This window comes from Blennius ocellaris (genome assembly GCF_963422515.1).
Source record: "Blennius ocellaris genome assembly, chromosome: 12".
NCBI lineage: Eukaryota > Metazoa > Chordata > Actinopteri > Blenniiformes > Blenniidae > Blennius > Blennius ocellaris.
The window spans coordinates 18,613,057-18,628,550 of record NC_137661.1 but is presented as its reverse complement, the minus strand read 5'-3'; the positions used below and the strand labels follow the sequence as shown (position 1 = coordinate 18,628,550).

The following is a 15,494-nucleotide window of genomic DNA, read 5'->3' as shown; positions in this document are numbered from 1 at the left end:
GGAGAGCAATAAACAGGGTCTGCCATACAACAAAAGTAAGCCATGTTCAATAACATATTGGAATGCAATGATTTGAACAGCCCTCTTCATGAATATTACATTTCCCCCCTAAATTACTAGATGGCTTACAGCAGAGTGAAGGCTGCCCACTGTGACTGTAGGTCACCTGTCATTACCAGGTGCCTGCCAAAGAGTCATTCAGTTTAATGAGGGTTTACCTTGAAAACACAATAAGTTTGAATGTTTTTCAGCGAACAAGCACTGAAAAATAGTATCTCTCCATAAGCCTAAATAAATATAGTAAAAAATAGTGATGGGGCAGGTTGTCAGTGAACAATGTGGATTTGCTCAATGCAGGCATTTATGTAATGTAAAACTTCCGTCAACTGAATAATTAACCATCATCATTCTGTTTGTGTGTTTGTGATCAGCCATGCAGCGCTGCTGTCCTGTTGCTCCAGGGCCGGTGGGCCAGCCGTGAGGAGGGAAACACTGCCGCTCGGGCTCCTTCTGCTGAGTGGGCTGAGCTGGTTGAGGATGCAGCGAGGGAGCCGAGGAGGATACTCCAGGACCACAGCCTGACAACACACATTCAGAGCTGCTGCATGCGCACTGCCCTCCATCAGGGTAAGACCACTGGATTGGCAGAAAGCAGGATGTGGTACAGAACTGCAAAGCAAAGGAAAGCAATTCTGGTCACAGCTGTGATGGTTTTTCCCGTAATAGTTTTTCATGCTCCTACGGTGGATGCAGGCAGTTACATAGGCTGGCAGCAGACAGCTTACAGGTTGTGGTGCTGAAGTTGAGTGCTGCAGTGACTAGCTGGCGAGCAAGGAGTGCTGTGAATGCTTGCTGGCATGTTGCTTCTCCTTGCTGGGTGAGTAGAGCCACACAAGGTGTGTGTGTTTGTGTGTGCGCGCATATGTGTGGGTGTTTGGCGCAGCAGTAGCAGTATTAATGGCTATGATCTGTGAGAGCAAACGCATAGCAGCAGCAGCAGCATCCGTAGTGGAGCCCAGTTGCTGAAGCCAGGGTTTAATGAAAACTGGCGTTTCTCTCTGTTCTGTGTGTGCCGAGAGGCTGAAGGGAACTGGGAGTGTTTATGCTCACATGGAATCATGTGTGATAATAAGCAGAAATGTTAACACTTCTTTTTAATGCACCCATGCAAACAATTGCACACCCTGGCTTCTTCCTGCAGTATTCTTTTTTTTTTTTTTGGGGGGGTGGGGGGGGCTTGTATTAGTAAAACTGTGCTTTCTTGCAAGTAGCATCCAAAACTGTGCGGCATTGGAATTAAAATGAGCTCCCCATCTTTTGAAATGTCAGTGTTTATGGCTTTTTAAGACTCAAATGTCAAGTAAATTGGGATCTGTTCCTACAGAGACAATGCAGTACATTTGGTATTTGTGATTTGATGAACGGCTCCAGTAACAGCCATTTCCTTTGTATATTTGTGTGTGTGTGTGTGTGTGTGTGTGTGTGTGTGTGTGTGTGTGTGTGCGCGTGTACGTGCGTGCATGTGCGTGTGTGCATGTGCATGTGTTATCTCTCAGGGGGACTCTTTAGTTGGCCTGGACCATGAGCAATGAGTCTACCGTCTGGAACATCCTACCAGAAAACTCAACAGTAAGTCTGCCTTTCACCACTAGCCTATTCTCAAACTTCCTGTGTGTGTGTGTGTGTGTGTGTGTGTGTGTGTGTGTGTGTGTGTGTGTGTGTGTGTGTGTGTGTGTGTGTGTGTGTGTGTGTGTGTGTGTGTGTGTGTGTGTGCGCGCCCTCGCCAGAACCATACTTTCCCTTATATTCTCTTCTGGACGACTGACTGGCTAATAGAGAACATCCTGACCTGGACCTGAAATAATTAAATCTCTGATCTAATCTCAGCTTTAATTTCCCCTTGCAGAGAAATTACGGCATGACGTCAGAGGTTAGCGCTCATTAACACTTGTTCTTCCTCACAGAGCTTGGCAAAACACGCCGTCTAAAACATTATCATTGTGATCTTGCCGGTTGAGAGTCTGTTATCTTTATATAACCTTGGCTATCATATCACTCTGATACTCTCCACTCTCCCACTCATTTTGCCATCCAACGTTTTACTCAACCACTTTCAATGCCTGTTTTGTAGCAGATAGAAGCAAAAAAAGAATGCCATTAGAAATTCAACCAGAGATTGCACAACCTTAAAGTCATGGAGTTTTGCCATCTGCTATATAGGGGCGAGTTTTCTAAATGGCTTCATCTTGAAAAAGCTATTAAGACTCTGTAGTTCTTCAAATGCCCACTTAAAGTTCTCATCTTTTCCAATTGTTCAGTGTTTCATCTGAACTTTCGATGCCAATATACAGAAAAGTTTGTGGTTTGGAAATTCCCAAACCATCTCAATCCCATCTCTCAAGCCTTTCTCTGCATCTCTTCCAAGAACAACCCGTCCTGTATCTTTAAAGAGAACCAATATCAGTTACCCTTTCTTTTGATTGTCTCGCTCTTCTTCGAGTGACACACTTTGGTCATGTCACGGGCTCGCTCTGCAACAGATTTCTTGCGTTTATTCAAATGTATGAAATATGCTTTAGTCTTGACGTTTACTTACACATATCTTTGGTAGCTCTATGCATCCACCTGTGTGTGTGATTACACAGTTCATGCACGAAGTGACGTGTGAAATTCCCGTGTGTATATCTTTCCATTTATTCACTTTTACCGACTGTGTCTATTATTATTTGAAGTACATTTGATATATACGAAATACATGTGAAGGAAATATGAAAAAAAATAACAGGATGCATTATTTAAAGAAAATCAATGAACCTTCAAAATGAGTGATTGTTTAATAAAAGGTTTTTTTTTTTTTTTTTTCAATCAGTGCATTCTGGTCTTATATACTCTACACACACAATCCCAACCTTTTGGTGTCACGGCTGCAATAGGGTTGTATTGGTGATCTGATTGTATATTGAATCAATTAACTGCAATCATTTGTTGAAGAGAGTGAGTGAGAGAAAGAAAGAGCGAGACATGTTACAGGACAAAGAGAAAACAACAAATATTGCAGTTGTTCATTCACATGACATGTGAGTGATTGAATTATTGTGAATGATAGAGTATAACGTTTTTAAAATGCGTTGCTCTCCATCTCTGTTGTAAACAACAAAAACACAACTTGTCTGAAACACACAAGTTCACGTCTGAACACGAGACATTTCTGAAATGATAATGCAAGAGATAAGACTTTCCAGTTGATTGTTGTCTTCTAAATAAAACATGACTTGTGCTTGGGTATACTTTAAAATAGTAATTGTTAAGTTCGCTCAAAACAATAAAAGTGTGCCACTGTGTTCAGAAAGGATTGCACATATACAACCAAGGCTCATTGAGCACTTTGGTGCTACATTTAAATCCTTGACAAAACTGAAAAAATAAAAGAAAGAATCTTCCGCTATGGATCAGTGGGTAGAGTGGGTTGTAAAATTGGAAGGTTGCAAGTTCAGTGTGTGTGTGTGCGTGTGCGTGTGTGTGTGTGTGTGTGTGTGTGTGTGTGTGTGTGTGTGTGTGTGTGTGTGTGTGTGTGTGTGTGTGTGTGTGTGTGTGTGTGTGTGTGTGTGTGTGTGTGTGTGTGTGTTACTAACCTTGCAAGGTGCTTGGGGCCTGTTAATCAGGGGAAAATCACGATGTAAGTGAACTCTAAATGCCATTCAATAACCCTGGATTTTCCCCCCCTATAGGATTTCTTCGTGAAATAATGTTAGATACGGCAGCGTATGAATGGATTCAACAGGCACGAATGAAATGCATGTGCCACAGAAGAGACATCAAAAATTTCTCCACGAATCCAATCCAACAAATAAAGATTTTTAACGAGTTTAAACTTGTGATCACTAACTTGATGAGCGGACTGTAATCTAACTCGGCAAATTGCACGATGCCAAAAGCATCTATAGCTTCTGTACGCACCCATTATTGGTCATCATTGAGCAACTATAAAATAGCTGGTATTGATTTTGAAAGGTAAAATACAAAAATAAATAAATAAATCGAATCTAATCATTTACACATGCTATTTTATGATGGATCGGTGATCCATCCCAGATATGCTTTTGCCTGGAATTAACTTGAATCAGGCCTTGCACCCATTGATAAACCCAGGATAAAGCAGTATTAGAAATGTATAGATAGATAGATGGATCTCACTTTATATATGTGAACACTTGGTCGGCTGACTGGAATTGTTTGAAGCCATTAACCGCAACATCTGGCCAGTGCAGCATGTCTGTGATTAATTCACTCAGCTACTGTCTTCTCTTTAAGAGCTGTCCTATAGCTATCTATATAATAGACAGGTTAATAGCCTTAACTTTCATTGAGTAATAGCTATCATATTTATGGACACACTGTTTGCAGACCAACAAGCCAATAGTATTAAATGTTTTCATCTGTCTTCTGTACTGTTTATCCAACTTAGCCAACTTATAGTATATAGTATAGTCCACGTGACCATGGGTGAAGGCAGATCACGATCACAGGGAAAACACTGAGACAGACAGTCGCACATACGGGGAATTTTGAGACACCAATCAACTTTGCATTATTCTTCAGGAGAGGATAAGAGGGTCTCTCCAAAAAAACACAAAAAAATCAAGCATACACTGGGAGAACCTGTAAAGTCCAAACAGAAGGGCCGCAATTCTTCACTCAAACTAGGAACTGAGCAGCTGTGATGCAAAATAAATCTGCTTCTTTATCCTGACTGTGTAACAGCACTTGTAAAACAGCTGCAAATCCTGTTCACTGCTGAAGTGTCAGGCATTTCACGTGGAGCCAAATGTCGACCTGTCTTTTAACGGAAATTCCAAGTGCACGCTTTGTATCATGTTCCATTTATGGTGTTATTCTTGTTGTTACATAGGATTGTATTTTTGATGAAAATCATCTGTCTGTTTATGCATACATCCATCCATCCATCCATCCATCCATCCATCCATCCAATGCATTGCATTGCATCCATGCAATTTCAGATTTTTTTTTCTTCTCTTCTTTTACCACAGGAGATCCCCTTTGAGGTTGAGGGCAAACAAAGCAGCCATGTGCTCCTTCTCTTGATCCTGGTAGGAACACTGATCTTCATTTCCGTCTTCCTCATCACTTGCTATCGAAGAGGGAAATGCTGTGACAGGTACGTTGCAAATATCAGGTTCGATATGACACTTTGCATCAACTTGTGTTATTTTACTTACAGCAATATGTAAGGTCCAAAAAAAACCCCATAAGGAACCCAACCAATGTCTGATACGAGGAGTGGACATAATAACAGCAGCAGCTGTGCAATTTAATAACAAGCTCAGTGTAATAAATGATAACGTTATGATGCCTGCGATGCTCACATTTTGCTGTCCCTGTGCCCCAGCAGAGTGGTGATGTTCAAGCTACATTGCATTGATTTTAAGTTTAATATCCGATATTGCTGCTTTGTGTTGCTGTTATTTATTGCCTCCTCAAACCTCCAAGCATAGAGTCTTAACACAATTTAAATCAACAACACTACCTTCAAGGCACTCAAGTGAATGAATCAAAAGAGACGATTCTCGCTGACCTCACATGTAAATGGTAGATTACAGCTTTCCCCACAATGAAAAAAAAGTTGCAGGAAACAAATGCCCTCGTTTGGACCGGTCAGCATGTCAAAGCAGGACACCACAGTGCTTTCACTCATCATACACATCCTCCTTTGAGTGTCATGACTCTCATGTTATGAAAAGACAGTGTAGGAAACACTTTCAATATTCATGCTCATCTATTTGTCATTCATCTGTGTTTATTCATCAGCGAGACAACTCGCCCTCGAGACTCTTTGTCCCTCTCCACAGCCGCATGCATCAACACATGCACTCGACACACAAGAGCACACCAGCAAGATGCAGAGCAGCGCGGGTTGAGGCGTGAAAAGACTAGGGGAGAGTCGGGCAAGCTGGTACAAATGATGAGTGTAATGAGATTTTATAGAAGCCATCGGTGGTGAAAATCCTGCGTCTCAACCCGGTGCCTTGTGCTCATGGAGAGTATACACACATAAATACACTCACACGTACGAGGTAGCAGGGGCCACACAGGAAATGAAAGACGGGGAGATGCGCAGTTCTGTGTGGATGGAGAAATCCCTCGAGTCCCTTCACGCATACAATACACATCGAATGAGGAGGACACACTTCTAAATCATAGCGGTGCGGGCATATAAGATGGAGAGATTTGATTGGAAAGAGCTTTCATCATGTTCATTGTCTGCATGATGTATTCCATCAAAAGACATTGATACAACATAATCTGCTTCAGAATATGAAGTTCATTACACCAAAGTCTTCCTCTAGTGAGACTATATAAGCAGTTCTTGAATATTAGTGGAACCTTAAACTGTGATTCAGCACAATGTATTGTCAGCTTAAGAAGTCCCCTGGCCCTGAAGGTTATCAAGTTACCAGCAATGATTCTGGTATTGATCATAGAGCCAGCTGTTTAGACAAAAATGCAGCCCTGTTACCTCATTTCCCCGGTTCTAAAGATGAATATTCAAAGTTTTGACACCCAAATGAAAATTCAGAGTAACCGTGTTTATACAGCTGCACGGTTTTAAAGGGAGCAACTTGCCCTGTGGACTAATTTTTACACCGGATGCCCTTCCTGTGGTGGTTCACACCCATCTCTCTGACACTAAAAGTTAAGACCTAATGTCATCCTGTACTTTCAAAGTACAGATGTACCATTTCCATTCATTAGGAGGTTCAAGTAGTACTGCTGATCAGAAAGCCTTGCACTGTGGCGTCCTGTGTGTCTGCCTGCATCGGAGGGTGTCTGTCAGATTAAAAAAAAAAAAAAAGCCTCAGGAGCAATCATGTCACCGCATTGATCTGAATGTTTCTCTCTGTGCCCCAGGGCCAACGATGACCCTGAGAAAACCAACACCACATACATGGAGGAGTCTCAGCCCACCCATGGTAAGATGCAAACAGGACAAAGAAGCAGCAGCGTAGTGGGGGAGGGACAGAGGAACAGATGAAAAGAGGAGGAGCTGAGTAATGAGAAGGATGACTAGCGACAGGGAATGTGCAATATGTAGTGACGGAAGCTGATATATTTTTTGAAACATCAACATCAAAGTGTTATATCTAAATTCCATTATGTTATTGTGATTCTTCTTTGATTAATCAAAAGTGGTCATGCCATTCCCGGAACACCTTTTGATAGTTGGGACCAGAGGAAAAGCAGTATGTGTATGTGTATGTGTATGTGTATGTGTATGTGTATGTGTATGTGTATGTGTATGTGTATGTGTATGTGTATGTGTATGTGTATGTGTATGTGTATGTGTATGTGTATGTGTATGTGTATGTGTATGTGTATGTGTATGGGTGCACCCCTATGTCAGTTAATAGAATAGAATAGAATAGAATAGAATAGAATGTAACACAACACAACACAACATAATAATAATAATAATGATAATGATAATGATAATAATAATACTTCTTCTGAGCACATTGACTGCAAACAGTTATCCCACCAGTCTCCATCTGTCACCAATCCTTATCTTCAGAAATCCTGAGACATTTCAATGATGAGAACTCATCACAGCCAGTGTGGTTTTCATTAACACTTTGGTTTGGATAAACGCAGTGAACTAACCGACCTCTGACCTCGCTAACGTTGAATAATTCTTTTGTCACTTTCCCCGTCTCTCTGCCTACCTAATTATCTCTGTCTTTGCTTTCTCGTGTCTGTGGGTAGAAATCACCATCAGGGTGGATGAGTCAGACTGCCTGTCCATGGCCAGCTCTCATGACCAAGAGACGGAGCGGTTCCTCTCCACGGGGCCCACTGGCCGCCGAGTCTCCTTCAACGAGGCTGCGCTCTTCGATCATGGCAAGAAGACCCAGGAGAAAGGCCGCAGGTGCGAAATTCAACACACACACATGCACATACTGCTTTTCCTTTGGCACTCTGATTAATTTCACGCCCGCTGGTTTCTGAAGTCAAGGGATGTAAACATGTCTACATGGTTCAACATTCTTCGATGTGAGTTTAAGGTTGCAGAAGGAATTCAGGGCTTCAGAGCTTTAGGAATGCCGTGAACAGAAACCGCTTTCTCCCTTTCTCATTATTCTACTTCTGTACTTTCCTCCCAAAGCCTTCAGTCTAATATGCAAATTCTTCAAACGGAATGGAAGGCTAAATCCTGATAGCAGTGCAGCCGTTTTTGTGTTTGAAGTCAGATCTCTCCTTGCTGCTTTCTGTCTCCTGTGCAAGGATGAGCCTCATGATGTTACACTTACTGAGAGTGTCCTCAGCTGATGTCTCATTCTGCAGACATTTCAACCTTTTTTTTTTTTTTGTCCTAATATAATTCAACGTTTTCCACTTCAGGTACACCCTGACAGAGGGAGATTTTCACCACCTAAAGAACGCCCGGCTTACGCACCTCCATATACCTCCCCCCGCCCTCAAGATTGTCACCATCCATGAGTGTGATTCGGCCGAGAACACCATCACTATGACAACACGGCCTGTCGCTAAGTCAGCGCTCTCCATCTTCCAGGTAACAGCCTTGACCTGCTCGTAGTTCAGGCATGTCATTAGTCTCGGCCAGTGCCAATTACAACATCAGTCAACGGGATCTAGGTCATGTAAATGTATTTATCTAATGTCTCCAATCACAAGAATCGGGGACTTTGCTTAATTTTCAATTGGACACAAAACAGTGACTGTTCTATAAGGGCAGGATGAGTCATCAGATATTTGTATCCTGTCGTTCAGGAACAGAATAGGGGGGATGCTATGATGAAATTGTACAAAATGTGTATGTGAAAGAAAGAAATAAACAATAAGCCACAAACGCATGAACAGAAAATGAAGAAATGTATTTTCATGGGTTTAAGCCGTTGCATGTCCTGAAACTAAACAAGAAAGCCATGTTGAATTCATTTCGAGAACAAATTAATTGAAGTAAGAAAACAACACGGACTGGACTCACTTGAAGAAGCTACAGGACTACAGAATCTAACAAGTATTCTCTACAGCACTTCTGCTTTGATGGTTTTATGAAATTCAATGGAATCGAAACTAGTTCGTGATGAGCCCACTATTGGAAATCATATATTATATTGACACTGGTATTCATTAAATTATACTGAGGAGTTGTTTGTTAAAACCCTGAACAATATTACCATGTTATGGTAGTATTTCGTTAATTGCAGTATAGTGAGCAAAGTTATGATGTCAAATTTTGTAATTGAATAAACAGCTGTCCAGCATGTAGTTGGCTTACATCCTTTGGTCAAATGTTAGAAATGTCAGCATGAACTCAAAACAAATCAAACAACAAGTGGGATTATATAATTTGTGTGTGCGTGTGTTTCCTTCCAGCCGATGTTGTGTCCTCTACCACAAACAGCGCTGACCAGCCTTAGCGTCAATCCCAGCTGTGCCCTCCCTGGAGATGCACTCAACTCTGTGGTGGACGCCCGCTTCCATGACAACAATGTGGCTTTCTGTGCCAAGGAGTCCAGCACTTGCTCCGTAAGTTATGTCAAAACTCTCACCACAGCCAGGAGCTGAGTATGAATTCAAATTATTTGTGAAAACCCATAATTTTCTCTGAAATGAAGCAGGGATTGAGTTTGGAATCTAGGCCAATGTAAAATGTGCAGAGAGAGTCTGTAGTCATTAGCAAGGCAATACATTTTCTGGAGTCGGCCACGCTTTCCACCCACCATCCAGTCAGCTGCTGATTCATTCAGACAGACATTAGAGGGTCACAGAGCCTGAGGGAGGACCAACAAGATTGATGACTGATAGTTAAACATGGATATCTGTGTAGGACATCACTGTTAGACAGGATTACGCATGGAGAGTACCACCCCGCCATCCTTGGCAAGTTTTCTTTGTGACCGTGTTTCCATTTGTGTTCAGATTGAGATGATGGGAGTGGGGCCCCGGGGCAGGGGCAGCAGCATCAGTGTTGGAGAAGGAGGCGCAGTGGGGAGCAGCGCTTCACCTGCCAGTGGCGGTGCAGGGAGCCAGAGGCCAATGCTGCAGTTCTTCACTAAACTTCGGCGCCATGCCAGTCTGGAGGGGGCCAGTCCCTACTTAAAGATTAAGAAATGGAAGCTGGACAGCAGCCAGAGAGCATCGAGTCTGGACACCAGAGGTAATGGATTGGCAGTGTATTTTTATTGTTTTATTATTAGAAAAGGCTGTGGTAATGTTGCCGAGGTGTGCAACAATAATCTGCGGCCCCTTCTAAAGCTGTCAAGGTAAATCTACAATCACAAGGTTTCTAGCTTCTTTTATTAGACACATTGTGCTGTTTATTTGTGTGGTGATTATTCTGCATAAATTCTCTGTTGGTAAATAGACGTAGACAATAGTTAAGCTGGAAGCTTTGGAGACCAACTGTGAGCTGCTTTTTGGCCGTTTCAGAGACACACACACACACACGCATACATGACAGATGGTTCGATGACGCAGGATTCACTCTTACCAAATCAATTTGAGCCCCTGAGTGAATACACCCTGCCGGTCCCCCTTTCATCCTATAAATACACACTTCTCTCCTCCCCAAACACACCTCATCTGTCGTATCACAAGACTAAAAAAAGATCACAAAGTCCCTCCACAGTTGATCAAAGCTTTCAATGAATAAAGTGTCTCCACACTCCAGCTGCCACGCCACTCTCATAACGTACCTTCCTTTTTTTTGGTCTTTGGTGTGAGTCAGGCTCTCCAAAGAGGAGACAGTTCCAGCGTCAGCGAGCCGCCAGTGAGAGCATGGACCAAGACGACAACGACGCACACCACATCGACCTCATCCAATACATTGCACGCACCCAGGACATCACCTACTGCACCAGCCAGCCCACTACACGCCTCCTCTCATCTCCTTCCACGCCATCCCCCTCCCTCGGCAGGTATCTTTAATTCCCTTGCCATTCATCCTGTCCACTGCTTTGCTGCCTTGCACTCATTATTTTATACAGCAGCTAGAAAGTTGCTGCTCAAGATTTAGAGTAGACTGCGACTCTAAGTCCCAATTCTCCACCATTCCGTAAAAATATACAAATGCATTTTGTTTAAAGTTGTGGGCATTATTGCAAAACTGTTTTACTGCTCCCTATGATGAGAATAGAACTATAAATGTCATTGATAAATAAGGAGAAAGTCTAACTATTTTGTGTCTAACACAACAATTGGGGTTGAAACTCTCTATTTTTGTGTGAGTAACTGTATTAACATTTACAAAGAGAGTAAACGTAAATACAGTAAAGTCATTGTCTGATCTATAATTACTGAGGTCCCTGTAGTATACAAGACCTCTTTTTGAACCAGTGACATGAATGTGAGCCGGATGCAGGGGATTCCCAGTGTGGATTTTTCCCAGACTGGAGTGGAGGATTAGGATGCAGGGTTTCTCTTTATATCCAGCCGAAGATATCATTTCATCGCTGACATGGTTTGATAATGTCATGATTTCCTCAGGAGTTCAGGGATCACTGAAATTAGCTATTTTCATAGAGCTAATTTATGGAGCAGTATTTTTTCCGGCAATAATAACTTCAAAACTATCATCTATATTTTCCTTTGTCATGTTAGAGTTAACTAGATCCAGTGTTTCCTGTATACGTTTTATGGCATTCTATTTTTTTTAAATGTCCAGGATGCATATACGACAAAACGCTTTAATGACATTCAAGCTTATTAATGCAAGACTTGCTGTGTTCCAAGTAATATGTATTCATGAATTTGGATTTGATTTGGAAGACTAAAAGTTGTTTTTTCTTTAATGATATTTCTTCTGCTCACAAGTTTTCAGCTCTACAGCTGGGTTCAGTTTAAGGACATGCCACAGCAGCCATTTCAAGTCATGACAATCATTTTGTGCTCGGTGAATACAGCCATGTCTCAGATGAATGTGTCGTTCAAGTGGTTAATCTTGCACTGACACTTGTGTGTCATATCTTTCTTGTATCACTTGTTTCTTTTCTCACTTTTGCTTCATTTTGCCTCGTCTTGCCACACTTGTGTGCAAACTACAGGGTAGAGGTAGAGGTGATGGTGGAGCCCAGCTGCAGCCGTGGAGGAGCAGGGGTGATTGGCCTGTCCCCTGATCCCCAGGATGAAATACTGTCTGTGGCAAGAAACGAAGGCGCAAACACGTTGGATACCCTTGAAAACCAGGACCCTCAGTCACTTTATAGAGACATCTGGTCACTGCGGGCAACACTCGAACAGTACGCCGCCTCTGACCAGAGCAGCAACAATGACAGGATCTCAGTCTGCAGTGATGCTGACAGCGTGTGTTCGCTGGGCGGACGCACGGAGGCAGAACGAGGAGGACTTCCGAGTAACCCTTCCCAGGATTTAGGGGATGAGGCAGAGTGTGGGGAGGATGACAGGGACTTTTTTATACATGCGGATGAGAAGTTGGGAATGAAAGAGAGACAAAAGAGAAAACAAGGAAGCACAGAGTCAGAGCGAGGGGCCAGTGATGGTGAAACAGGGACTCGTAAATTACTTCAGATGGACAGTGGCTATGCGTCAATTGAGGCTCCATCTCGCGGTCCAGAAGACCTGAGACTGTTTGGGAGTGCCAGCATTACCAGCAGTCCTAAAGACAGAACAGCTCATGAGAAGAGGCACCATTTTACCAGCGCAGGCCGGACTGGCACTATCGGTGAGAGTTTTGAGTCTCACCTTTTTGATGAAGAACCTGAGGATGAGTTGACATTGGGTGCCTGTGGAGGAGTTTCCATTGAACCGAGTGCTGGCTCGTTGAGCTGGTTTCCATATGGTCAGATGCTGACACCTCAAGAGGCTGCCCAGCCTCCGCTCCCACTGCTGACCCTGCACCGGCGAGACTACAGCATAGATGAGAAAACCGATGCACTCTTCCACGAGTTTCTCCGGCATGACCCTCAGTTTGACCAGCAGGAGTCACCGCTGAGGAAGCATCGATCGCGAGTCCACCTTCGTAAGCAGTGGCAGCGCCACAAGCAGTGGAGCGACCCCGGTGTCAGACATTTCCATTCATCATTTGAGAGGCAGCGCACGCCACTGCGGAGGGGCGACAGCGTCAACTACCCCCTGGACACAAGCTACCACAGCACGTTGCCACGCATCGTCAGTGCCCCCGATGAAGACACCAGCGATGGCACTGGCAGTACACCCGACACTCCAAAGATCGAGCCAGCAATCACTGGGGAACAACGGAAAGGCAAAGAGCGGGGTGCCTCTATCAGAGACACCGAGGACCACAAGTCTTCTTCTCCTCAAACGTCTGTCTTAGAGAAAGATGGAGGACCGGCAGAACATCTTGATCCTCAGGGGGACAGCAAACAGTCCGCACAACTTCCCGAACCACCGGATGAGCAATCTCCCCCTCGGCTGCCCGACTCCTCAGGCTATGGCCCGCAGACCATCACAGCGGAGCTCACGGACAAACTAACTGCTAACCTTGACGAGAGGCTGTACGCGGGACTTCGCAGAACCAAGGACACAGCCACCGAGTGTGTGACGGTGACGGCCACACACGCCTCTCCTGACCACAGCCCAGTGTAGCAGGGCTCCTTTCGTCCTCCTCACCAACTTGTCGCCTGCTTATACGCACATGTCGTTTCAGTTTGGTTTGCCTTGCCTCAGTTTAAATGTTTCTCTGTGATCAGCTTGAATAACGTGACCCACATTCATTAAGAGATCATGTTTTTGTTTTCACCTTTTTGGTCAGATACACTTCGATACAGCTGACCCACTGGAAATGTATACAGCCTCCTTGTAATAGTCTCACCATCGCAGAGGCATTCAGTGGTGCTGTTTTAAATTTTACAGATAAAAAAAACAATGGTTGAATAGAGGTAACATATCAGTAATCTAAATTACAGTAATAACTGTTTCCTCATTCATGGTTTGGGTTTCTCTTGTCTTCGCTTGCCCGTCAGAATAAGTGAAGCTGAAGACCAGTGTGGTCTTTTTATTTGTTAATCCACTGTGAAACCAGGTGCTATTAGACAAGTGGAAAGCTACTAAACTGGAAGTGACAATTATCTAACGTCAGACATTATGGGACACGATAATATGAAGATATATTCATAATAAGGAACTGTAAGATTTATTAGAATATCCCAGTTATTCTTGCAAAACTACATGAGCCATAATTAATCCAGATAATTTCTGGAACTCTAGATTTTTCTGGAATAATCCAGACCTCCTACAAATTAGAAGATCAAAATAACCATCCGTTTTTTTCAAAGTTCATTACAAATGTGGTTTCAACCTCAATTCAGTTATTCAGACTGTTAATTTGGATCATTGAGTTGAGGCCGCTCAAAGTAATGTCCAAACAAACTAAGAAATGAAATAGGTCAGTAAGGTTTCTCTTCTCTCTTTTTTTAAAATTAGAAATAATCTTTGAATTTCTTCACTGGATGTATGACTTGTGATGATATGCTTTGCTACATTGTGACAAGCTTCTTCTTTACTTTTTATCAGTTTGTTTAACGGGTAGTAATATATTTTTCTACGTCTGCATTGCTTAAGTGACAGTTACAATCAAGCGTGTGGGTGGATCAAAGAGGACAGGTCCTATGCTAACAGAACAATCAAACCTGACAGACACTCGAGAGCTCTGGCAGTATATTTGTATATGTGTCGCTCACAGTTTTCCCAGTGAAGTACGACTCCATAAGCGATCACCTTAGGTACTTTGGGGCAGCACTGATGAGATGTACCTGCCCTGACTGGGAGGACTGACACAAGTCGTTTGCACGGGTTTACACCTACCATGATGTGGGCAAATAGATCAAAGTGATCAAAATGTCCTCCAAGACCTTTTTGAATTCACAAGACGCGTTTATTCATCCACCATCCACAGGACTCACAAGACGGGCTTAATTTGTCTGCATACACTATGTACTTCATTTCCTCTGCATCCGCTTTTCTTTTTGTGAAACAAAGTTGACAGTGCAGCAGATTATTTCCTCAAGGGGCTGCTGACTCTCTCTGTCCTTTCCTGACAGCTCATTAAAAAGGACAAAACAAACAAAACCAAAAAAAGGGAAAGACAAATAGAACAAAGAACAAAAAGTTTTATTAGTTTTTAAGTTCACTGTACATTTTCTGTGACTTTGCTTCTTTTTTTTGCAATTAAACCAAACCACAGCTGCCGTTTTCTTAAAACCACCATCTTCCAGAATATATTGTGTTTGCAAAGAAAGCATGTAATGGCCATGGTTATGCTAATAATATGCTCTTACATCCTCGGCAACAACAGCAGGTTGAATGTAACCCAGTTTAGCTCATGAAATCTCATTTTCAAAGGGGCTGGAGTGCTCTTGGTCTCTCCCTTGTGCGTCGAGGGCATCACTGCACAAGATGGTGATGAATATTAATCATAAAAGGGAAGCCCTTTTTACACCCCTCCCCCTCTGTCTCCCTTTCCTGATTCTTTGAAG

At 43.0% G+C, this 15,494-nt stretch overlaps 1 protein-coding gene across 1 annotated transcript; it reads left to right on the top strand.

Annotated features, from left to right (window-relative positions):
• Positions 1 to 532: 532 nt before the first annotated feature.
• On the top strand, positions 533 to 13,605 carry cbarpb (CACN subunit beta associated regulatory protein b; the record flags this gene model as incomplete). Its single annotated transcript, XM_080506393.1, has 10 exons — positions 533 to 627; positions 1,557 to 1,629; positions 5,049 to 5,176; positions 6,928 to 6,989; positions 7,780 to 7,942; positions 8,416 to 8,587; positions 9,415 to 9,567; positions 9,961 to 10,198; positions 10,769 to 10,958; positions 12,084 to 13,605. The coding sequence occupies exons 2-10, from the start codon at positions 1,582 to 1,584 to the stop codon at positions 13,603 to 13,605; spliced, it is 2,676 nt and encodes an 891-aa protein (XP_080362519.1). The 5' UTR covers positions 533 to 627; positions 1,557 to 1,581.
• Between the last annotated feature and the right edge of the window lie 1,889 nt (positions 13,606 to 15,494).